This window comes from Melanotaenia boesemani, chromosome 4 (assembly GCF_017639745.1).
Source record: "Melanotaenia boesemani isolate fMelBoe1 chromosome 4, fMelBoe1.pri, whole genome shotgun sequence".
Lineage (NCBI taxonomy): Eukaryota > Metazoa > Chordata > Actinopteri > Atheriniformes > Melanotaeniidae > Melanotaenia > Melanotaenia boesemani.
In genome coordinates this window covers 21,667,589-21,694,045 of record NC_055685.1, presented here as the reverse complement: position 1 = coordinate 21,694,045, position 26,457 = coordinate 21,667,589, and the positions used below count along the sequence as shown (strand labels likewise).

Here is a 26,457-nt window from a genome sequence, read left to right as displayed (position 1 = left end):
TCTAAGTTTGTGCATATCCCCTTTAAACATGATGCTTATTATCAGTGATATTTTCTAAAATTTCACATGATACTTCAAACACATTTCACAGCTTTATATAAAATGCTAAGATTTATTTTACTTAAATTAATATGAGCCTTATTATAGATGGAGTTGATTAAAACAAGCTAGCAGTGAAGAAATGAACAGGGGAGTCATCACTTAAAAAGGAGCAGTGTGTATGACAGAGACATCTAGCAGTAACGTTGTAGGTAGTAAACACCCCCACACACACCCACTTTACCTTCCCATTCCAAACATGTAATAACAATTATGCCTTCTAATAAAACATGTAAAAGCTGTATTGTAGAAACATTGTGGTGGCCACTCTCAATCTGTTGTTTTTATTTTGATGTATTTCTACATTAATGAAAACAAAGGAGCATTGTATTGAATTTTATGCCAGTAGATTCCCATAAATTCTACACAGTAGATGTTTAATGAATGTTAGAATAAGTAAAAACAAATATTTGAGGGGAGATGGAAGACAGACAACAGGAAATTAGACAGCAGACAAAGAAGGAAAGTCCCAGCTTAGATTAAAACCAGGGTATGTTATCAAATCACATCAAGCCGATTCTTTCATAAATTTACCTCAAGGTACGACACAAACAGCAGTCTGTGATTGTCATTCAAAAGAGGGGGGGTTCCTACGTCAGGATAAACAGATGTTCCCACTTTTTTTAACTTAAAGTATGGACAGTAATAATGACAAGATTAAAGACCGATTGTTAATAATACATGAAGAGCAGGAGACAACAGGAAGCTGATGTTTGTGGCTGTTGATGTGTTGGAAACCCAGGTTTTGGTCCAGAGCCAGGGGGAGAGACAGACACATAGAGATACCTCTGACTCAGAGACCTCAGTGGGTTTCTCAGTGAGTGTGGTGCTCTCTGTGAGCACAGCTCCATTATAGTTGTTACAGATGTCCTCATCAGAGTAGTGAAGACCACCTGGACTGGGCCTGGGAGGAGACCTGGACACACATTCAGACATTTATTCCATCATATTCTAATGAAATCCAGGAATGTGTGTATTCATGTGACAGGTAGTGAGTGCTCACCTGGTCCCGTTCTTCTTCAGAAATGTGTTCTTGGTGTTGAGCGTTCTGCTGTTTAGCTCCAGAGCGGTGAAACCTCCGTTGTCCAGCGTAACTGACTCCTCCCCAGTGGTTACGTGTTTCCCTGCAGGTAAAGAAAAAGAAACAAGTAAAGCTGGTTCTAAAAAAATCTGTTAGACAGGGGTGAGCAGGAATAATTTATTTAACAACAGCAATAAATTCTGAGAAATGAGGCAACACAAAGAGACAGTCTTACATTTTTAACTGAACTATGTTTGCTGTTTAGAAGGCAGCAAACTTTTTGCTGTTGTAATGAGTTTTTTCTTTCTGTACTTGTATTTCTTTTCATCATCTTCCTGTCTGCACTCTAAACACTGTCTGTTTGATCCCTCCACTGCCCAGAACTGGTGCCAAGGTTACTGTGGCAACCCAGAGTAACAGCGGTCCTGATGTAACCTGTGCTCATCAGGGCATGTACACCAACACACACACACACACACAAATGGACTGCTGTGACCACAGCAAAACCTGAAAGAAAAAACTCACTAACACAAAGATGAAAATCTTCACATGCCAGACGAGTAACTGGCCAGTGCACTGCACATTATTTTGTCATTCGGAGGTGAGAGTTTTTTCTTTAACTTGTATCACTGAGCGTTACTGAGTGAGGCAAACCCTCCAGATGGAAAGTGTCTGAGCTCTGACTGACCAGTGGAGGAGAAGTAAGCTCAGATATAACAGTCCTGGCCACATCTGAGTATCAAAAAAGTCATTGTCAGTTACCATGTCAGGCTTTAGTTAGAATACCTGGGTATTCATATAGAATAGAAGTAGAAGTATAGAAGTAGATTCATATTCACAAACTAGAAAAAATAATTCTGCCTGATATCTACTGAATGTAAAGAACTGTAATGTGCAGTGTAGCTATGTAATAACGTAATGTCGAGTGTGACCCCTGCCACTCTTAATTTTCATGATATGAACACACAAAGGCTATTTCTGAAAACACAAAGTGCAAAGAATGAAACTATCTGGCGACACTGACAACTGTGTAGCCTCAACTTGGCTTTAGAAACTAGTCTAACAAAACGGATGGGGGCAGCTTTGCACAACAAACAGCACAAGTGGGATGCAAGTGGGCCTGTTTTTTTTTAAGCCTGTAAAAATCCCAAAACCTGGAGGAAAATCATCATCAGTGATATGAATAGAACATCAACGATCTATTAGAGACTAAACAGAGACAGACCTGTGCCACAGGCCTTGTACTTGGTGCTGTGTCCATGCAGCAGTAGAGTGAAGACCAGGACCAGAATGAGGATGAGTCCCACCAGAGCCATGACCAGCAAAAACCACCACTCTTCATAAAAGGGACGCTGTGACAGTGCTGCAGGCAGAGAGTGGGACACAGTATATCAGAATAATATTTAGTAGCTTTCTTCTGATCTTTTCCACCTTTATTTGTGGTTTGTCTTGATTGGTATTCCTTAAGCTCATATTTTACAAACTTTTAGAAGACTAATTCTTTTACTGAGAAAGTGAATCTTCAGTTTGAAGGCAGCATCTGACTCTGCCTTTAGATGGCTGCAAAACCACTTATTAATCACAGCAGTTTCCTACAAGGCATCACATCAAACAGGCTGGATCTTCTGTCAGACTCCAATCAGACAAAGTGAGCTTTCTGATTGGAGTCAGCTGTGTATGTGTGTGTGCGTGTGAGAGAGAGAGAGCATTTACCAGCCAGAGCAGCAGAGGGTGGACTTGGATGTCCGTAGCCATAGCGATTAACAGCGATGACTCTGAACTCGTAGCTGATTCCTGGCCGCAGGCGCTCCAGCGGCACTGAAACAGACCTGCTGGTGGGAGGGAGAAGTCTAATGAAGGAGTCCCACACTCCCTCATCTGCAGACAGAGGCATTTGATAGACGCAAGAAGACAGAGAGCCATTAGAGAATTAGTCCCTTTTAAATATAAGAGCAGATAATTATTAACTGTCAGGATACATTTAAGCTGATAATGACGATGAGGTTACGGTAGATATGACAGCAATCACTGTTATAAGTATTAATATAGGCGGTATATTCACTGTTAGCAGCAGTCTACATTTGCTCTCCTGCAATTTTGAAACACTTTTCCCTCCTGTATTAAACGTCTTTATTAAGAAATTGTGACCAGCTTCATTTGCACAGCTGGTGCTCATGAATTAGAAGATACTTGAGCTTTCAAAGATTTAATACTAAAGTATAAAGGAAGGAGTGGACATGATGAAACAGTGAATGTGTTGTAAGTTATGGCTGATCATTTTGTAGGGTGTTGGAGCTCACCTGAGGGACGAGCCTCAATAACATATCCAGTCACAGGTGCTGCACCGATATCTCCCTCTGACCAGTGGATAGTGAGGGCAGAGGATGTCTTGGTGATGGACATTTCCATGGGCGAACCAGGGGACCCTTTAGTGTCAGAGAGACACATTTGAACTAGTTTCTGAGCACTAAAATTGACATTTTTCTAAAAATTAACCCCCAGTGAGATCATAAGCTACCAGTGTAACAATACAATGATACAATATAACCTGAAAAAAAGCAAGGCATAAACAAATGAACAATCCATCAATTAATATAAAAAACAATCTGAGTCTTTTGTGACTGTATAAACAGATAAATATGAACACTTTGACATGTCAAGTTAAGGTCATGTGTACCTTTCACAGGCTGAGAGGTGATATTTGCCCATATAGGCGGTCCATAGCTGACTGTAAGGGCTTGGACACTGAAAGTGTATGCTGCTCCTTTAATCAGGTCACGGACCTTCAACCATCGCTGCCAACTCCCTTTCACATCCACTGTTACTACTTTACTCACTCCTGCAGAGAATTGAGGAGAAATGTCAGTCTAAAAATCTACATATAAATTTGTGACTGTGCAAGTTTGTGGGTGCATACCTTGTACAGGAGCAGTGGGTTGATAGATGACCCTGTAACCTTCCACTTGTCCATTGGGGGTGAGTGGAGCTCCCCAGGATATGTTGACACTTCCTCCTGTTACTTCAGAGAAGGACAGGAAGCTCGGTTGGCTGGGAGCTGCAGACACATATAGGATGAAAGATAAAATGGAAACAAAGATCAGAAAGACTTTGATATGATGCTTTGTTGGTTTGGTTTTAGGGGACTGAATCATCACAACTTCCTACCAGACGGCAGTGTTCGGGCACCGCGGGGGTCACTAGGCGGGCCATCTCCAGCAGTGTTGAAGGCAGTCAGCGTGACCAGATAAGGTGTGTAGCTGCTCAGGTTGGTGAGGTGCACACTAGTGTCCGGCACAAAAATCACCTTCACCTTCTCAGTCTGGTTCTGCATGTCTCTTTCCCAGTAGTGAATCTGCAAATCAGGAAACCAAAACTGTCAACAACACCGCTCCTCTGCACAACTTACATCGCGAGTGCTTATATCTCCTCTCCCTCCCCTTATTTGTCTCAACATTATTTATGATTTCCTTGCCCTCTACTGCTCCCGAGTATCTCTAATTATTTCAGGAAAACAATTGGTTTGTAACTGTTTTACAAGTTCATTATGATGAGATTTGTTTTCTTTGAGCAAAGCAGGTGTCATTTCTTACTGCAAATATGACTAGTTAGATTTAGCCGTTCAAATAGTTTTCATCTGTTTATTAAAACACTCAGCAAAAGGAATCATTAGGAATTCGCTCAGCTCAAACAGCGTGACTGGGTTAGACGTTACTTCGTCAAGTTAGTATTGTTATGAGTTTTTGGATGCTTTAAGAAAAGCTGAGACAAGCTTGAGGTAGCATCGAGCTGATAGAGCTTGCTCAGCAAAGATAAGACAGTTACTATTTGATAAAAGCAGGAAGAAACAAGCAAGCTGACACTAAAGAGAGAAGAGGGAGTTGCATTACTGCCATGGAGCTGCTAAACCTGTCCAAAAGGCACCTACACTAAAGATTCGGGCTGCTTTTTTCCAGACTGAACTGCGCGGCTTGTTGTGTCATCGCTCCACTCTGTTAGTTATCATATTTCACTTTGTGCAATATTTTTGTCATTAAGAGTCAGGACAGAAAGTTTTCCCTTCAATGGGTGGCGCTAAACATACAGAATAACTCCATATTTCTGGAGTTATTTCAATGAGTGATCCAGTTTTTATAGTTAGATGTTACCATATTTTTTTATCTTAAGTATTTTTCTTCTTTTGATAAAAATATAAAATGTACTTCTGTGAAGTATGAAAGATTATTGTCCAAATAAGTTTAAACACCTAAGACAAAAGAAAGACAATTCTATAACAGTACAACAAAGACACAGATATGTAGGATTGTTATTAAATTTTAATGCTATGTTCAAAGATATTGAGATTCCTTAGATTTCTGATCTGATAAAGGCTTCTTGTGTGTTTACAGCACTTCGGCTGTTTTTACAGGCAACCTCGCTTTACTTTTAGTGTCTAAAAACTGCACAGTTCTGTTTGTCTGCACAAACTATGAAACTCCTGCAAGACAAACACCTTTTAAGTTGTTTACTTATGTTATTAAACCTAAATCACATTTCTATTCAGGCTCAGTGCATGTACTTACAGCTAGTACAGCTGCTTCCACCCCTTGTAATTTTCTGACTGAACATGCTCACATAGGAATGAATAATCAATAATCACGTGACCAATAACTGTTATGACATTAACCAGCGATGAGGACGAATGGTTTATTTTGTCTGATCCCTGTAACGTAGGTTAAAAAAAGGTTACCTGATTGCCTGCTGTATGATGAAATCAATATTAATAATATTAAGGTCTTATAGTCTGAAGCTGGTGTGTAAATGTTACAATTTTATGATACAAAAGTTTTACGGAGCTAAAGTGATTGAGTCTTACAGTACGGCTGATATTCTTACCATGAAATAAAACAATGTAATGGTCATTTTACTGCAAACGGACTATTTAAGCATATAAAGCAACAAAATTTATTTGATAAATTGAAACAACTTTCTTCCCATTTATGGCTGAATTGGACATGTGCATATCCATAGTAGGAGTGTTTATACCAAGGAGCTGCCTTAAAATGCTGCACTTATACGAAACAGATTCTCTCTTTTTTTTTTCAGATGAAGTACCTTTATTTATGTCCAGAGTGGGAACTGCCTTTACTTTCCCAACACATGCATATTTCATATCTGTCACTAAGGGCAAAGCTACAACGCATCAGAAACAAAAATAAAAAAAGCATCCTGTATAGACAGGAGCCTTTAAAGTAAAATAATATGAAGCTGCTCCCTCAGCTTCTTACTTTTTAGCTTAAATGTTTTGGCTGTGAATAAAATATTCACATAAAACAAAGGGAAATGTGTCCGAGCACAGCACACTCTAAATAGGAACCTGGGCAACATCAACATGCTGACGTTTGCTCTGACAAGCCTTAAACAACAAGAAGGACTCAAAGCAATATAGTATGATTATAATTGATATGTCTGCTATCAGTTGTGTGCAGCAGTGCATTTGTATACTTATGAGCTGTAAAGATAAATAATTTTCAATATTATCAAATTATATGAGAATAGGTTTGTTTAAAAAATAATTTCAGGATGGAAACTAAAGCTGAAAAAGACGTATTCATTGCTTCCTGCATCACTTTAAGTTTGGTTTGAGTAAAACAGCAGCCAAGAGCTGCAGAAAGGACTCAAGTGATATTTACAGCTTCCAAAGCTGAAAGTAGCAGCTTCTTAGTAGCACTTGAGGGCAGCATTATACCACATCTACGAGCTCTAGCTGTAATGAGATGCACAATAACTCATCCATGCGATCAGTTTAAGATCATAATGTATTACATTCCCTGCACAAAAGGTATTTCCATTTAAATATTCTATTCTAGAAAATAGGCAATATCTCTTGTGCTACTTTAGGTGAATGGCTTAGTAAAAGAGTCCAGGTCTTTTTGTAATCCACTCTACCGTTGTTCAATGAATCTCTTTTAGTAGTCAGTAAGAGTGTGAGAGACTCGGGATTACTCTAAAAACTGTTTGAAGCTAGCATGGATTAACATGATCACAATCTTCTTTTTTGATAAGATTATATATGTTCAACAGAGAGTTTATTTTGAGTATGTTAAATCACTTTCAGACTTTTGTTTGTTTCTTGAAGTGATAAAAAAGAACTGACCCTATTACAGAAAAAGAAAAAAAATAAATAAATCAGCTATTTGTACATGTGACCTGCTTGTTAGATTAAAGTGATAAAATGTGCAACCTTTCACACCTTACATTTGTGAATTCTGTTTGGTCGAACTTGGCTCGGTTTTACTCCTCACCTGTCTTGTTTCGTACGCTCCCAGCTTGGGAATGACGGTAAACCTTAACTGAAGGAAAATTGCAGTGAAGATCACCCTCAGTCCTCCCATCTCTCTGTGGTAATTATCCAACAGTACGAGTGTTAAGAGAAGTCAGGACCTATAAATTCATTTAACATTCCTTCTTTGCTCTCATTCTCTCCTCTTAATCTCCTTAACCTCCACTGTCTCATGCTCCCCTCTCCCTATCCGTCCATCTTTGGAAGTTTAAACACATTCCCTCGATCTTCTCCTCTAATCTGGATTCTAAAGGGATCACTTGCACTTCTCATTCCTTCACTCTGCAAATATTACACTCCCTTCTTTCGTTTCCATTCCCCTCTCTACTCTGGCAAAAATCAATGTGTCCAAAGCAGGACAGATAACCTTGTGTTTGAAGTACTAACAGTGAGGGAGTGGTAGAGGGGAGCTGAGGGGAGAGACTGGAAGAGAAGTGATACTGAAGCCATTAAAGGATATTCAGATTCTTCTTCTAACTTAATTCTTTCCCTTGTGTCTGCAGGACACTTGAAGACCCAGCAGAGCCAAACCCCTGCAAGACGAGAGGAGCCATTTCAAACAGAGCCAGGCAACTAGTGCTTCTCCAGTGACATGGACACTCAGTACTACTTTAGTGTCTTTTTTGCCTTGTACATATTGTCTGTGTGTGTGTGTATGTGTGTGTGTGTGTGTGTGTGTGTACATGTTTGTGCTTGTTTCTCTGAGAGTCACCTTGTATCCTTGTATGAGTCCATTCTGTGTCTCGAGGGGGGGCATGTCCCAGGTCACTTCCAGGCTTGAGGGAGACACAGCCGACACTTTGATAGACTGAGGCGCCACCGATGGAGCTGCAGCAGGCGAGATTTTTCAGTTACTGTGTGTGAGTGTGTGTGTGCGCGTGCAGCTGCGTGTTAAAGAGTGGGAAGTACAGAAAACATGTTCTACCCTTCCAATTAGAATGGGCCTAAGGCAAGTACCTTGTTACTCCACTTTACCACACATATGCATCAAGACTCAGCGGTGTGCACCTGAGGCGAGAGAAAAGGCCATATCACCCCATTTCATCATTCCACTGCAGTCTTTTCTAACTCCCCTCCCTACTACACTTCCTCATACTCATCCTTCACTTTTGAGTATGCGATAAGTATGGCCTACTAAACTGTACAAACACATTCCCACACAATACACAGGCACACACTGAATATGAATGCAACAGAAGTCTGATGGAGGGAGTCTGCCATTGTGAATGAAATAGCCAAAATCTGAAGTTGCCACCAAAGTAATGTGGACATATTTTTAGTCACAGGAACTGCCTTGCTGTTGTTTCCTTGTGTGTAAGAGAGAGGGGCTATATTTGCACCCTTGTCTGACTAATGGATTTATGGTTTGACTCTCTAGTGAAAGTGAAAGAGGGGTTGAATCATCACCACAAAATTGCTGGCCTTTTGCAGTATTTCAGATGCATACATAAGTGTGCATATGCACTCTAACGCACACACACTCCATTACACTCAGCCTCTAAAAGACTGTCACTGAAGGGGCAATGGCAGAAAGCAAGGACAGTAGAAAGCAGAAAAAAAAAGAATGAAAAAAATAACATCTCAGGACCTACCCTGTTTTTCCAGATTCCAGCAGTAACATGGATCACTACTTATTAAACCATAACAGCTGCTTTGCTAAGTATTTAAAAGTCTTTGTGCATTAAAACAGTGCTTCCAGTGCAGTGCCAAGTGAAGATTTCAGCTTCATCTTAAATTAGAATCAATTCAGTGTGTTTATAATATTTACTGACTAGTCAATGCACAGTCAACCACAATGATGAATCAAAAGTAGGTTTTACAAATTTGTAAAAAAGGGACACGACTCAGAACTGAGAAATTTCTGCAACATTTAAAGTGGCAAGAAATGTACAAGCCTTAAAGGTCCCATATTATAATTTTTTTCAGCAATTTCATATGGGTGTCAGAGGTCCAACAACATTGTTTTCAAAGTGTATTTCCCCAAATTTAGCCTTGATCCTTAATTTTAGCAGTTCCAAAAGTAGCTCTACTGAGAACGGGCAGTTTCTGTGTCTAAACTTTTAAATGTTCATGAGTGGTGCCTGTCCACGTCCCTCTCTGGGAGAGGATCCAGCTTTCGCTGGCTTTCTGTGATTTTAGAGGGCAGGCTCAGCTAGATGGGTCAGGTCACAAAGGGAAATATCTTAGACTCACCCATTTGAGCACACATTCGCTAAAACATGGAGCAAGTGAGAGAGGTGACAGAATTTTCTCATTTTTGGGCCTCATACACAGGCTATGAGGACACATATGACTGTTAGAAAAGCTTTAGAAAGTAAATTTTGCATAATATGTGACCTTCAATTCTTAAATGCAGTGATTCTCAAACTGGGGGACTGTTGGGTATGCAGTCTCAGAGGCCAACATCATGGGGAAAAGCACTTAAGAGGCAAAATGACTGAGCATAACGTTTAAGTTACTTTAATGTTTAATGTGTTTTTTGCACCATGACACCCCACACCAACCAACCAGGATGGCTAAAACTGACTGCCTACATAGACTAGCTTGATTTGAACATACCATTCCTACAGGTTACCAAAGACAGCTATATCTGAAGAAATCCTGGAAATATTTACATAAAAATTTCACAGAGACATTACATATATTTACCCAAACTACTCAAATAATCATACTAAATAACTAACCAAAGATTAATCAAAACTATAGAAATGTATTACCCTCAAACTCCCCCTTAGCAGGTTCCCCATCCCCAGGTTTACTCAAAAGTAGACAGGCAGATGAAACCTTGTGAAGCTTTTGAGACTTCTTTCCAACTGTTTCAAAAAAAGATTTGAAGCTTCACATCCTCGAAGCCGACCTTACCGCGACATCTAGTTTTTGGAGGTATGACCTAATAATAGGCATCAATCTTAATGATTGATGGAATAAACATCCATATTCATCAGAAACTACTTAAACATTGTAACAATTTTACATTATACCATCAATTTATTTTTGTGTACACACATACACACACCTACACACACCCACATACAAACACACACAATGAACCAATAAACCAGTTAACTTAAACTCTGTGTAATCATTCAACATTCATTTTAAGAGATTAGAATATGTTTACCAATCAACCGTCTACACAGTTAGAATTTAGTAACAACGAGAACTACTGCATTAAAGGATTATTGCGAAAATCTTGTAGGATTATTACCAAGAAGGAATGAGTTTTTGATCAAAGTTTAAAAGATTACAAAACGTGCAAAAACGTAAGTGTCTGGAAACTACTTGTTAGTTATTAATATCTGCCTCTGAATACCCGGCTATAGTACGCTGGAAGCTACAATCATAGCTTGCAACAGGATCTTGAGTCCAGCTGTGTTTGTATAAAATATGACTTTAGGAGGTTAAGAATGTTACACAAAAATAAAACCGTTGAATAAATTTAGAAGACTTTTCTTAAACTATATCCTAAGAAGGTATATGTTACAAACAAGATTTGTAGAGTTCACATTTAGCCCAGGTTTGCTGTGTTTTCACCTACCTGCCTCTCCAACAGAAACTTCAACTGGGGTGGAGGGTGCGCTCTCTCCAATGATATTATAGCTTGTCATAACAATCTGATAGCGTTTAAACTTCTTTAGTTCTGGAAAAAGAAAGAAAAAAAAAACAAAACAAACAAACGTACAACATGGCATTAAAACATTTATATGCAATGAAAGCAAATACATTGAAATTCCTGGTGCACTTTATGCATCGGTATATTACTTACGTGTCAGCTCAAACTCTGTGAGTGAGGCGCTGCTGACTGTCTTGAAGGTGCTTTTAGCTTTAGAGGAGAGCGAGAGAGATGGAGAGAAAGGAAATCAATACATGGTTTAAGTTTAATGAAAAATTTCCCAATTATAATACAATTTAAGAAAATTGTTTAAATGATAAACTTTTCAAAAACTTAAATGTTTCAGGATGCTTGTAGGATTGATTGACTTTAAGTGGACAGAAAAGACAAGCAGATACTCTGTTAACTACGAAGAACGTATTCACATAATTTATTATTGCATTGTAAAAGTGCAATAAGGACGGCCTCATAAGAAAACATCTGTCCACTAAATACAGTTTGCTGCACGTTTCTTCATGGTTTTTGATTTCAATTCGGCTTCCAGCTCTGACGGGACTGAAACAAATGAAAAATGTTTTCCATCCTTTTTTTTTCCGACATTTTTTTCACAGTGATTAACCTTGGAGGGCAGTGCCAACAATTAAAACAATTTTCGATTCTCTCTATTACAGATTATTTCATGCTTTGACATCTTACAGGTATTGAATGTCTTTTGCTTAAAATCGAGGATTTCAGACCTGCAGCTCAATACCCCCCATCAGCCTTGGTAAGCAGCTGGCATTTATTATCTAATGAATTCACTCTTTTATGCTTCTGTGATCTCTGACAACAGAAATGCTTCATCATCTGCCATGTTTGCTTTAATGAGAATAACCTACCTAGTATCAGAACTGTGGTTTGGTCATTATAGAAATATATAAGAATTCCAACAATGACTGATTAATACCTAAACCCCAGTCACTAAAAAAATACTTGTCAAAGCTGGATTATATTTTGGGGAAACAAGTTCAAAACTGTAATCTGAGAGCAATGCATCTTTATTTAAATCTTTAATATAAATGTTATTCGCTACCCAGCTACACCTGATAAAACAATTAAGATGAGGAAAATACAACATTTTTGTCTTGAGATCAGAAGCCTTGTGCTGTTTAAAACTAACTCACATCCAAGATCCAAGAACTTCAGGGAGTGGGTTTTCTTGCTACCTTTGTGCTGAAGGTGTATAAACCAAACCACATGATCAAAGGCAATTTAGATGACATTAATTTAGCAGATACTTTTATCCAAAGCAGCTTAACAAAAAAACACTTGGATCAGTGCAGGGCTTAATATGAAGCACGTGCGAACAGGGCAAGTTGGGGAACAAAACAGCAACCTTTTGACTGCAAGAAGACCACTCAACCTCCTGAAATTCAGCAGCTCTAAAGTTAGACTTTTGCTGCATGTCACACCCTCCAGGTCTTTGTCTCTGTTGAAGCTTTAGAAACCATCCAAGTACATGATTATAATTCAGTCATTTCAAGCAGTGAACCTGCCATTATCATCATCATTCAACAGGCACAGGAACAGTATCTAAGAGGGGTAGGACTTAGTGCTTGACTTGTTAAGTAACAGAACTACTTACTTGTAATGAGGGCACTGGTGGTGTTGTTTTTGGTTGTCTGCAGCTCTGCTTCAGTAGAAGATGTGTTTGCAGGGAGCTCTTTATAATACACCCGGTATCCAGTCAAAACCCCGTTAGTACTGCCTTCACTAGGACGCTGGAATCACATAACACACAGGGACACGTATTAGTAATACAGCTATCCAACAGGATCTTCTAAGCCCAGATTTGCCCTATGCTCATTTTCTTGTGCAGCAAGATGTCAGATGGAACAAAGGGAGGCTAGCAGAGCAGTATTTGACCAGTATTTTATAAGCAGTCCACTCTAAAAGGCTGGTGTATTGGCCTGGCGCTAACTTGCAAAGACAAAGTGATGCTTCAGTAGGTCTGGCACTCTTGTAAAGGGTGATGAAATTGCTGGTGACTTTGTGTTTTCATTGGCTCTTTCTGCTTTGACATAAGGCTAAAAGGATGAAAGAAGACATTTACAGACTGAAGAGGAAGAGAGACAAGCTGTGAAGTAGCCAGAATTTATTTACTGTCTTTTTCTCTTTCTCTCTACTTTCTTTGCTGCTGGACTGATTGCTAAGGGTTTATTTTGACCTATAACATATCTCCTGCTGGTATATACTCATTAAGAGTTGGACATTTTTCACCTACCCTGGACTGTTTGTCCATATGTCTGTCTAGTTGTGCCTCTTTCCATCCTTTTACTCTATCTTTACTGTCCTCTGACCTTACCTGCTTTAAAAAAACATAATGATATTTGAATTTATAGACACAAACACACACACAGAGCACAAACCCTTATACAACAAAGCCTGTGGGGGGTTTGCCTCTCAAAGTAAGTAATTCACCTGGACTCAGACTACATGTTTTGTTGTACTGTTCTCTATTTATAAGGGATTGTTGTTGTAGTTAGTAAAAATACCTTCCACTGCACCAGTACTGAGGTAGTAGTTGTTGGTTTCACTGTGAGAATCACTGGAGGCTGGTTAGGGACTAGAAATAGAAAAACAAAAAAAAATGTAAAAATTAAAAGAGTGAAGAAGACAGAAAAGGACTTCATTATCATGCTTTCAAATCCATGTATTCACTTGTCTACTTCTTTCTTCCTGTGCTACATCAGGAGCAAGTTCTTACCATCCTGTAGAGTTGTAACAGCATCTGTCTCCCTGCTGAGGACACTGTCTCCTATGTCATTGGTGGCAAACATCCGAAACTTGTATGATGTGAAGGGCCTCAGCCTAAATTAAAATACACAAAATTTGAAGATGAAAATTGTACATCAATTTTAATTTCATACACCTTTCTCTGGCATTTCATTTACACTTCAGTCAATAAAACTACAACACATTTACACCATCTTAAATAAAATTTTTACAACATAAGTTTATAAGAAACACAACAAAGCTTCAGCAGGGCCATAGTACAATTGGCTCATGACCAATGCTGTACATGAACATCCATCCACGGTGCTCGACAACTCCTGGCATTTTGTAGTGGATTTAAAAATTATAAATCCAAGTCTCCGGCTTTGTGGTTCTCTTCAAAGATGTGATGGTGGCGAGTCTTGTGTCTTAACACTTTCCCGTGGAACTGAACTGCTTTATTCTCACATTTCTTTATGTTTTCTACAGCCTGTTGAGTTGAAATAGGAATAAGGACAAAAGAACTACATACTGCCAGCCATTGATAAAATTATAGTAATGTAAAACTACTTGTAAATAATTCCATGAGAGAATCCTTTAAATCTACAATATCAAGAATGGAACTGTACTACTGGTATACCTTAAAAATAAGTGAAAAGGTAAGTATTGGTAACATTTTAATTGTTGCAGTTGAACTGAAGCTGCTCATTGATTCAGCTCTGAAACAACAATCTCATCAGCTCTTTTTGCCATTTTTTAAACAATAATAACAATAACAAATAAAAAACCTTAGCTTAATCCCAAATTCCATCCTTTTAATGTTAACCTGACATAATCAGAGTCTTCTTGTCATCACTATGTGGTGTAGCAGGCTGCAAAGAAATTGTTTTAGTTACCTACATGCTAGTTAAGATGTATAAAATGATCATGGTGGATTAGCACATTTTGTAACACATATATAACGTGTTTGCTTTAATGGATTGTGTGTTAATTGTAGATTGAGAGTGCCTCGGAAAAACCTGTTTGCAGTAACACTTCAATTTACCCTTCTGTCCTATAAAGAATTAATACACAGCTAGTTGTTGGTGTTAACTAAGAAATCATAGGGACAGGGCAAGAATTGTTACTACTTGATTTTCTCAAAAATAGAAATGTTGTTTAATGAGAAAAAATAACCAAAAGTTGAACTTGAGTATTTTACTGTGTAGTAATAGTTTCTCAAGAAAAATACTTTTCTTCCACCGTCAACACCAACGTTACAAATGGTGAAAAAGAAGCGAGACACAGTTTGCCAGCAGCCTCCATATTGTTAAATCTACTCCTACCCTCAGAAACTGAAGCAGTATATTTCTGAGTGACGGTTCAGAAGACACTTTGACCCTTCAGACGATTAGCTGGGTAATGCTTACTAAAATCATTAACTGATTAAGTCAATCTTATGTGCGGACTCTGGGCTGCTAGCATACATAATATATCAGGGGCAATGAGAAATGAACTTTAAGCTTGGGCAGGTGAAAACAGCATTTCTGCACCTGATGATGCACTTTTGCTTCCACAGATGGCTTCTGTTTCTGCACTTGCACACTTGTTGCACCCATTGCAGTGAGTATTGTTAGCAAGTATAAGCACAATTTTTAATGTGCACTTTTTCTGTCAGTGTTACTTTAAGTAGAACTTGTGTGTGTGTGCTCTAATGTGCTTTAGCGTGTGAGATGCCCCCCCTGATGTCCCCTCTAGACTGGGAGCAGAAAATATATGGTTGTTCAGATAAAATGTACAAGATAACCTTTCTGCAGTAACAATAACTACAAAAAAGGAGAAAAGACAATATCAGAGATTACCTAAACTGTGGCTTTCAATTATTGAGCCCTAGAGCCTCTTTTGGACTATAATTCTGTGCCATACAAAGCAGCTACGTAAGACACAAATATTATATGAATCTAGTCACTCAAACAAAAATGTAATTCAAAATCTCACTTGGTACCTTCAAGACTTTAGGAGTAACTTTCTTCCAAAACCAGTTCTCACCATCTCTCAGACATGTTCTGCTCTTTCACTGGCCTTGGAAGACAAACAGATCCTTGAATAACAATTACCTCACCTTTCATAACTGTCTCCAGTGTCAAGAGTATTTTTATTCCAATATACCACAACATCTGCATTTCTCCTCTGTGCAAGGTGAACACTTTCATAAGCACAGAATAAAAATTTATATCAGTCATTTTGAAAACACTTAATTCTAGAGGCTCTTATTATGAGACTGATGTACACTCACCCATCAGTGGGGACTGGCAAATCATCTTTACAGCATACTAATTTCCCACCCCCCACACTGTAGGGAGTCTAATTATTAGCAAGAGTTTTTAAAAAAGAAAGCTATTCAATAAAAATAAAAAAAGTCAGTCCACTTCAGCTCATACATCTACCTGCAAGGCCTTTCTCTATATTTTGTTTACAGAGTACCCTGGGGACTCCTGAGGACCAGTGAAAAATTCCACAGGCAGCAACAAGGGAGGCATGTGTTTCTGTACAAAGATAAGTTGGGCCCAATAAAGGAACAAGAAAATGCCCCACAGATTTATGTAGAAAGAAGGAATAGAACATCAAAGAGATCAAGCTTAAACAAGGTGGGGTACCAACAGCAGTGGGAGATTGCTGAGGACAATGTTTGAAAATATGAGTATGTGCATCAGCCTGGGGGCCATGGTGTTTTAGTTCCAAAGATGTCTCGGTGGAAAACAACAATTAATACACACAAGAAGTAAGTACAAGAATGGAGAGGCAAACTAATTCTTCCATCCGTTGCTGTAATGAGAACATTCAGTGTGAGAATGAGCTTGAAAATGGCATCAAAACAACACTAGCTCCACCGTGATGTCAGACAGACTCTCTCTGAGGCAGGCTGAATCAGACACATAGAGAGAACACACTTCAGCATTTCAAATAGTTCTGTGATAGCTTGTGAAGGAGCCCGCACAAACAGCCACAAAGCAGGCTGAAACACACTGAACACTGCTGAAGAATCATCACAGTCCTGCTACTTAGGCTGTCAGGAACGATGGAGTAGTCACCCAGTCTGACCACTGTCACCTGCTGCATTAATGACAGGATCATAGGGAGGAGTGGATGTAGAAAGAAGAACAGGAAAGTAAAAATTGGACACAATAACACTGAAGCCCCTCTTCAAAAGGCTGAGTAGGGATGATGCTTGAGGAAAGAAATACATGGCTGGTGGTTTTTGAAAGTATTGGCTGTTGATGGATGGAGGGAGAGAGGAAGGTAGGTAGTTGCAACAGGAGGGATAACAGATGAAAAGAGAAAAATGCTGTTAAGAAAGGATGGACAAAACACACACAAACTTTAAAGCTTGAAAGCAATAAGAAAAACAGATGAAAAAAATAACGGATTAAGTGGACGACACAGAGCAGTTCCTGCTGTTCCAGTGTATTTAGGTGACTGAGATCTTCCCTGTTTATGCAGTAATTATGATCAGTCTTCTCCACCTGCTGGTTTTTCTTTTTTTTTTCCCTTTTCTGTTTTATGCACAAATCTTTTCTGTACTTCAAATTCTAATTAACCAATCCTTTTCTCAATGCATCTCAAGTCTCTGCTGCTTGTTTTAAATTCAGTCTCTCCCTCTGTCTGTCTGCTCATCCCCCGAAGGGATGCTACAATATTTAAAGATTTTTCACAAACTGCTTTCACATTTTCAAAATGTAATTCTAAACAAGGTGGTGCATTTACTTACCACCAACTTGGTGGTGTGAGGGGCGGGGGCATGAATTCTATGCACAGGTGGGGGAGTCTTGCAACACGTGCCATTATGACCATGTGGATGTGTACAAATGTGTCCACATGAATGTGTCCACATTCAACATTCAAGGCTACTACAGTAAAAAGCTTAATTCAAAGATAAAAAATTTATAATAATTTAAAAATCAGCCTAAACCAAAAACCATGTGTTAAGTTTGTCTTATTAAGGTGTTTGTGCAATACTGCAGAGTAAGTGAGGGGGTAGAAACCTCTCACCGGGAAAAGTTTGAATGGCTTTGCATCCACACAGGTGCAGAGCCCATTCATGTCATTGAGGAAGGAGAGGTCTCGCAATTTCTCTGCAGTTTTGAACAAAGGCCAAGTTACTCCAGCCTCTCTGTGCTGCCCCCCCGATTCCCACTGTCTGAGAGAGTGGATAACAATGATAAGCGAGTGTGGGGAGCAAAATGCAAATCCAATGTAAACATGAGATAAAGAAAAATCTCGGACGATTCTGAAATTCCAGCCGAACGCATTTTTTAGCTCTCAAAAAGCGGACATATCCAGGTAAAAGAGGACGTTTGGTCACCCTTACTATAAACATTTTTAAAAGTCCAGTTTTGGTCTAATGATAACTCAGTCTTTCCAATTATCATGTAAACATGGCAAAATCAGTGATGCTTGAAGATGAATTTTATTTAGATATGGACAAACAAATGACCCTTCATTTAATTTACAGTTATTTGCTGCTATCCTGAGTTGTGAGTCCATCTTTAGGATTGACTCTAATCCAGACCCATGTATATTTTAATGGCTTCGTCAGGAGTGGCAACTTCATTTAAGCAGATAAAGCAGTGATCATAAAAAAATGGACATTGATTAATACTGAAAGTGTCTGAATGATTTACGGTTGTTGCATATTGCTGAACAAATGGGAAACCTCACTCTCCAAAAGTAAAATAATCTGAAGTCTTTTTCTGCTTCAACTGTGGTGATCAGTTTTTTCTGACGGGTCAACTGACCTTTTGTCCTGGAAGTACTGCTTCCCAGTCAAGAATCAATTTTGCACAATTGTCCCTGTTTATGAACATAACACGGACTGACATAAATGGGGAAAGGTTGCAGAAATCAATGTCAGATTTTAATCACCATGTTCTCTAAGCTATAAGGAAACTGTTTCTTTCTTCACAGTGGGAGCAGAGTCTGTGTCCTGCATATAGAGTCTATGTCAGTGTAAGTAAGCATGCAAAAGCTCCAGTCAGGTCAGACTTATGAATCAGAGGCTTCACAAACTAAAATACTAAAAAACACACTCATTTACAAAAATATGCAATGAAAATTGTCATTTTTGTTTCTTTATTTTACACTATGATCATCACATTGCACATGTAATGATGTAAGTGTGACAAAAAAGATGATTTCACTGGAGATGGAGTTCAACATGTCAGACTGAAGCTTCATATTACTGCCATGAATGTATCATAATCTTCTCTGGTAACTGATTTAGAAACTCGGAAAATAATCTCCGAGCTCAAAACAGATATATTACAATATTTGCTTGTCTAAACAAAAGTTATAAAAGAAACAGCTGCATGTGCACACATTATAAAAAGGTGTGTGTGAATATTCTTTAATGGTTTCATGAAAATTAACTACATGGATTATTAAAGATTCTTTTGATGAAAAAGTATTGCAGCTGTGCTTCGTTAAGATTCCATCTTTGAAAAAGCACTGCATAATATTTTCTGAGCCCCATGCATCTTTGTCTGGAAAGTAGCTAGTAACAAATTCTCAAATAAATGGATAAAAAGTGGATAAAAGTTCAATATTTTCCTCTGAATACATTTGATTAGAAAGGAGAACAGTAAAGCTCAAGTACCTCAGTTGTTTTAAAGTAAGTTAATACATTTTGCCACTGCATTCAGACAAGTGACTTTCCATAAATTCCACACAAATCTCTATTTTATTTAGCTATGTTTCTTAACTTATTTTAAGGAAGGATAACCTTGACAGCTCTAATTCAAGTTTACACAGACATGCTTCATACTCTGGTTAAACCACCAGCAATTATTGAACTGAGTCCATTAAAGTTTCAAAGTTGCATGAAAGTTGTATATTTTTTAAGTTGATTAAGTCATTTGCTACAGGGACATTAATGTGTTAAGAATTAATGTGTTAATTTCACAGATTAATCTCTTTGCATTAACACGCTAATTTTGACAGCCCTAATAAAAAAAATCACAAATTTATTTTTACAATGATCTGACAACCCCCTGAAGTTATCTTGGGACTCCGGTGGGGGTCGAGACCCTTAGTTTGAGAAAGGCTGATCTAAACAATAATGAATATCTTAACAGTAAACATTGATGCAAAAGTGTTATTTAACTCACTCATGAGACTTCTGTCCTTGTGTTTTAGGGTGAGAAATGACAATACAATTAAATCTAAATATTCAATCTTGCTCTTACTAAGGTGTCATGCACACAACATCACAAAGCCAAACTTTCTTACCAAGCCAGCAGCTATAAATGTGTACATACCCACATATATTTGTGTATGTACCTGTCAACAGTCCAGGAGGTCACATTGTGTGGGATGTTGGCTGCATGCGTCTTCCAGACCCCATTGGGCAGCTCCCTGAGCTGCAGAGTGAAGTATCTTAGTGGAGAAGAGCCTGAGCCACCGGTCACCCAGTACAGCTGCAGTCGGTGAGATTCAACCTCATCCTGAGGTGCAGACAACTTCCTGGGTGGCTGTGGACGCTCTGGATGTAATATAAAAACATGGAGGAGCAAAATTAAGAAGATACAAAAGGGAACTGGAGAGGAATGCTGAGTTTGAAAACAACAAGAAGAAAAATAATAAAGCAACAACTTAAAAAAAAAACACATTGGCTGATATTCTTAAATGTTAATATTTATTAACATTAATGTAGAATGTAGGATCTATAGCAAAACTTTAATCAACCAAATCTAAGTCAGGCTATTAACTTGTATATGGAAGATTTCATTCAATTCTGGGGTCCATGTCTTGATGTAATTACATCTTTAATTTTAAAATTGGGTTCCAATTTGTATTGGTAATGTGTTACACTCTTATTGTATAATTTTGAGGCTATTTAAGCAGCAGTGGAGATAACATAAACATGAATATTAAGTGTCTGGCAAGTTGAAAAGAGCAGTTTCTCTGCCCAGAATCAGTGACTAAACTATAAATACAGGTTTAATGGTGGACGTATAGACATCTGTAAGGTAATTTGAAAGGAAATATTTCAAGTAAAAGTTCATTAAGTCTTTACTTTGATCTTTACTTTCATCTGGCCTGCTGTTGTAATTGTTTTCTTTTTAAAATCAATTTTTTCTTGCTTTATCAGGCTCATCTGAACTAAATCATTAGAGAACTAACAACGGGACCAAGAAATCAGTTTTCTAATGTTATTGTTTCCTGGAGGAATTCGTGTTTCTGATCCTCCTTTGCTTGAATGCACAAAGTGTGTATCTTGTAAAAGAAGATTTTCAGGAACAGCGATGACTTAAAGTCAAGTAAATCTGTGTAGAGCATCTACATACATGTTACACTCATTTACATATATTTTTTTTTCTATTTTTAGTTTGCCCACTATTCCTGATTCCAAATATTGTATACCATTGCAGAAGATATCCTCAAAATAACTCCTAATGCAGTGGCCATCATTTCTGCAACACATGCATCAGTGTGTGTTGCAGTGCTTAAAGGTTTAAGTGAACCAAGATATCTAATTACTTCAGCATCAACAAAACTATTTCTAAGTATACTGGAAGTATGTGTGTGTTTTCTGTGCGTTTGCTATTTAATTACAAGATAAAAGATGGCTCTGGGAGTCAGTATCTGCACAGCTGTGTTCTCAGTGGCTGTGTGATAAGTGTACCTCAGTACACACACACACACACACACACACACACGCACACACACACACACACACACACTAAAAAACACAGCCGGAGGCATAACTGTCTAATTTCAGGGGCATCAGGTTATTGATTAAGTCTTTAAATAAAAGCATTATTGATTGTCTCTAAAGTTTAATTAATTTGCGCTTATTTTCTCAAAAGTGAACAATCAAAGCCACATGCACACATACACAAACACACACAGTCATACAGACCTCTTTCACTCATCCTTATCACAAGTAATTTGAGCCAAATCTGTCTCCTCCTTCCCATACGGCCTATTTTCTTTATTCCCTCTAAAAATCTGACAATTTTCTACCCCTCTTTTGTCTTTTCGATACCGTCTGTGTCTCCCTGCCTGCTCCCCTTTTTGTTCTGATCCACAGTTAAGATCATGTTCTGATAATAGACTTATAATTGTGAGGACATGTGAGGCCACTTAATGCACATGAACAGAGGAGACATGTGGTAGATGTAAGGTGTGATTCTGGGGTGAAACTACAGAAGAGCCAGTGCGGAGGGTAAATTTAACTACATATGCTAGCACTCTCATTACCTTATCAGTTATCAACCTTTGGAGGCAAACAATGGTGTAGGCTAATCTCAATAGAAGGAATCACTGTATTCTCTAATGCATGCAGCCTCACACATTTACATGCACACTCAAAAAGCCAATTTTCTTTGTCCAGGGATTAAGTTGGTCTCTTCAGGATCATCAAAAAGAAATCTCTATTAGGCTATTCTGTCTATCTCACAGCAAGAATGAGCAATTATGTTACTGAAGTGGAACAGAGAAATACTGAAGATTATTCTAAAAAAAATCCTGATAATGATGGTGTGAATATTATGACATCAGATCCAATTAAACGCACTTCACAAGTTCATACCTCCAAAAAGAATATGACGATCCTGATATTGCCACAAAAATGTACTGAACTGTTTTCTGAAACATTTGTAGCATCTCAATTAGAGTTTACAGAAATTTACAGAAAAAAAACTGGAATGACTGAAAATGATTTCTGTGATAAGATACAGAGATGCCAGAACCAAAGAGTAACCTGGAACTGTCTTCCCAGTCTGGATGCAACATGTGCAGCACACAGACATATTCATTTGACCCTAACTCAGCTTGAAGGGCTTACATACATATCTGATCTGCTGATGCCATATCAGCCACTGAGACTTCTAAGATCATGTGGATCAAGTTTGCTTTCCATCCCGAGGGTTAAAACTAAACAAGGAGAATTACATTCTCTTCTCTGGAACAAAACTACCACAAAACCTAAAATGCTCCTGTTCTTTACCTCTTTTAATCAGGTCTTAAAAGCCTTTATTTGCCACAGCTTTAAGGAGAAGAAGGTGGGGGGGGAGATCTACATAGCCGATGATGACGACAGTTGTGATGATGATCATAATTAATTTCCTGTTGATGTCCGTATTATATGTTACACATACTACAAATTCTCTCGTCTGTTTCTTTTGATCATGTAGAGCCAATTGGAAGATTTAAGAATAAACTAGAACAAGGCCATTGCCAGTAAATGAAGAATAGAGTGAAGTTGACAGCAATAATGCGACTCACGGAAGAAAGGACTGTGTAAACAACTTTAAGGGTTGTATAACCCCTTAATGCCTTTATTTACAACTATATACAACAAAATAAAAGGAAAAAACTTTGGGGGGGGGGGGGGGGGGGGGGGGGGCAAAAAGAAAGACTAAAAAAAATAAAATATTTAAGAAATAAAAAAAAAATCCTTAATAAAGATACATAATAAATAAATAATATAAAATATATAAATATAAGTTAACAGAAACAAAATTAAATGGATTAGTTAGAAAAAGAAATGAAATAAAGGCCAGAAGTGGTTTGTTGCAAATTTACGACAAGGGAGTCAAGGGAGTAACGTATGACAAAAACACTTTTAGTTGTTTGTGACTTTCTTTATTTAGCAGTAAATATAAAGCCAGAAACAAACACTTTTTTTAACCTTGCTCTCACAAAGACAACCAGCGTCACAGTGGGAATAATTGTTCATGTACTTGCCTTTGGCTTATGCCTGCTGCTGAAGGATTTCACCTGAGGGCTCACCAGAGAATAATATGCATAAAACTCTGAGGTTTGCAGGATGTAAGTAATAAAAATGGTACCAACAGAAGTGGTTAGTATTTAGTTGATGTTAAAATTTAGCAGCACTATTGTAAGTTGTATTTAAGTCCTATAAATTGAGGATATAGGACATCTGGTCATTTAGGACCATTCAAAATAACACCTGGGTTACCTTGTCCACACATAAACACAATAAATGGCAGTTTGGCCTCTGTACTATTACAACAGTAACATTTTAGACATCATCTTAATTAACTGGGAAAATACTGTATGAAAATCATACACTACAGAAAAAAGGTTACTGACCGAAGCAGAAAAGTCTAGACAAGATGAGATAAAATCATTATGACCTCTGAATCAGAGGACAATAGAAACTAGATATTTTGTTTCTAGATTAAAAAAAAGTTATGGGGCTATTTGTTCAGTTTATATTTATAAATTAGTCACTGGCTGCCAGGGGCCACTTTGCAGGGTAAATATTTTCAATGTTAAGTTTTTAAAGAGAAAAACAGCAGGATAGTTGAAGTCAAAGCCACATATATCTCACCACAGGCACAAGCTGTCATCACCACTGTCTGACTGTTTCTAAAATCTTCCCATTGTTGCTGTTTGTACTTTCTGGTGAGGCCACAGGCTACTAAAATTAGACAAAATGTTAGAAGGATATTAACAGCATGTTTTCTTTCCTAAAATACACATATTGCCGTAACTGCGTAGAAATGACAGACATCACTCAGCAGTATGCATTTTGGTTTAGAAGATGAGACTGATGCTGTATTGATGTAACTTTAAAGTTCATAGGAGTTTCTAAATGGCATTTGTCCTTGTTCTGTACATTTAAATCCCCCCCCTGAATTCAAAGGTTTATACTTTCTATCATGTATGATGTTGTAATGAGTGTCCATTAACAACTGACTGTCCACGTCCAATTGTTGTTGAGGCACTCTTGTCTTTGCTCATGCTTAGCTTTTCTACCTGTGACCTCCATCCTTGTGAGGACTTCCTATGAACCACTATGCAAATCTGCTGAGACTGTGACATTTTTAAAATGTTTGAAACTTCACTCAGCCTTTCCAGATACTTTCTAAAAGTAAATTCAGTGTGAGAAATTTATCAAATTTGTGTCAGTCTATTTTAAAGTTAAAGTGAAAAGATCAGACAAACTTCATGATCATTAAGACTTTCTCTTACAAGAGAATTGTAATTTTATGCCATGTGTGCATGATTCCTACATGTACATTTAGGCTGCATGATTTCTGTTATTGGTTTCCTTTATTCTTGCTGAATCATCCAGCACTACAGAGAAGTATTATCTTAGAACAAAATGAGTACAATCGTTATATTGGTGAGGCTCTACATGACAGTATGCTTTCGCTCAATTTCAAGAGTTAAAAAGTCTATAGTTTAGCTTTCCTCAATGACACATACATACACACATGCAGACATTTGGGATCCTCACAGTTTAGATTTTTTCCAACTTGCTGAAACTACAAGCAACATCATCAGCAAACCATCAACCACATACTGTTCACTGCAACCATAGCAAAGACGGGTCCCTGTGGGTCTTTTCCACAGCAGATATTTTGACTCAGTAAAGGAAGGAAAACAGGCACAACTAACAACATTCACTAAGAGCCCGTTTCAGTACTAAGCCCCATCAGTGTTGCCTGTTGCCTGGATGCCAAGTCAGGCAACCATTGAGAGTCAAAGAAGACATGCAGAGGGTACTGCCTTTTATCAGCCTCCATAGTTGCTCTCAAGATCAAAGATCCAATGTGGAGACGCTTTTTAAAAAACTCACTAATATTTGTGGAGCAATTTTGGTGGAAGTGGGTCATGTGGGAGACAAATGAAATCCTGGACATCGATTAGGTGTGTGTGTGTTTCCTCTACCTCTGCGTTCGGTGGTAACTACCAGGGCTTCCTGCTGTTCACCCCAGCCCACAGCAGTACGAGCGGTGAGGCGGAACACATAAGCCTGCTCAGAGGAAAGCCCTGTGACAGTGAACTGGCGAGCATTGGAGCCCACCTCCACTGTGGTCCACTGCAGAGGGTTCCTGCTGTCAAGACGGTAGGATATCTGATAGCCTAGTAAGAGACAAAAGGATAGACAGACAACAAAGCGAGACAGTGGTGTTAAATTCTTGCATCTGAATGTGTTTTTGTGGCCACAGGAATCAAAGACTACAATATGGGATGGGAGGAAAAAAAGAAAAAACAAACTGAAAACACAGTTGTAATGTCAGCCTAATCCCATCTGACACCCATAAAAACCTCCAACAATAATAAAAAAGAAAAACTCCTGCGCACACTCACACAATAATACTATACAATCTTACAGTGGCATGGTATTAACATACATCCTTTCTTCTGTAACCTTGGCAGTGACCCATGGTGTACATAGCTTGTGCCTGTTTCTCTGTCTGAAGTGCAGTAGGCCATGTAATAACACTAACATCCCTCAACACATACACACACACACCCAAACCACTGATCCTCATCCAGGCTTTCCACAGGCCACTGGCCACTCACAAAGCTCTTATTATGAGGATTGTATTGTATGCCACAAACACACATCATCATACACCCGCTGTGCATCTACAAACTGGTATAAACATGCACGTAAGCCAATGTGATTAGGTCACACCAGGACTTTCAGGATAATACTGTGCTCAGGAGCCTCTAATCTGGTTTTGTGGGTGATAATCTCATCAGATAGTCTGATTGCATGTTAATGTGAATGCAGTGTGTGGAAGATTATTGGATAACAGCTAGATCATAATTTGCAACTGAACAATTTGGGTCACAACATTGTTTTGTGCTGAAAATCATTGGGACGTCATTTCTCTCAAATAGATGAGG

The 26,457-nt window shown here is 38.3% G+C and overlaps 1 protein-coding gene across 4 annotated transcripts in view; it reads right to left on the bottom strand.

Moving 5' to 3' along the window:
- The window catches only part of LOC121638272 (protein sidekick-1-like), a 284,369-nt gene that overhangs the window by 4,379 nt on the left and 253,533 nt on the right, over positions 1-26,457 (bottom strand). For 3 of the 4 annotated variants that reach the window (XM_041982952.1, XM_041982955.1, XM_041982954.1), the window contains 16 exons: positions 25,489-25,683; positions 20,122-20,323; positions 13,799-13,902; positions 13,587-13,657; positions 12,677-12,812; positions 11,206-11,262; positions 10,978-11,079; positions 8,152-8,267; positions 4,286-4,472; positions 4,038-4,175; positions 3,798-3,959; positions 3,421-3,546; positions 2,834-2,998; positions 2,346-2,483; positions 1,103-1,223; positions 886-1,015 (listed from right to left, as the gene is read on the bottom strand). In XM_041982952.1, coding sequence (XP_041838886.1) covers positions 886-1,015; positions 1,103-1,223; positions 2,346-2,483; positions 2,834-2,998; positions 3,421-3,546; positions 3,798-3,959; positions 4,038-4,175; positions 4,286-4,472; positions 8,152-8,267; positions 10,978-11,079; positions 11,206-11,262; positions 12,677-12,812; positions 13,587-13,657; positions 13,799-13,902; positions 20,122-20,323; positions 25,489-25,683 — 2,150 coding nt within the window. The remainder of the gene's footprint in view (positions 1-885; positions 1,016-1,102; positions 1,224-2,345; positions 2,484-2,833; positions 2,999-3,420; positions 3,547-3,797; positions 3,960-4,037; positions 4,176-4,285; positions 4,473-8,151; positions 8,268-10,977; positions 11,080-11,205; positions 11,263-12,676; positions 12,813-13,586; positions 13,658-13,798; positions 13,903-20,121; positions 20,324-25,488; positions 25,684-26,457) is intronic. The other variant, XM_041982953.1, reaches the window with a different exon arrangement.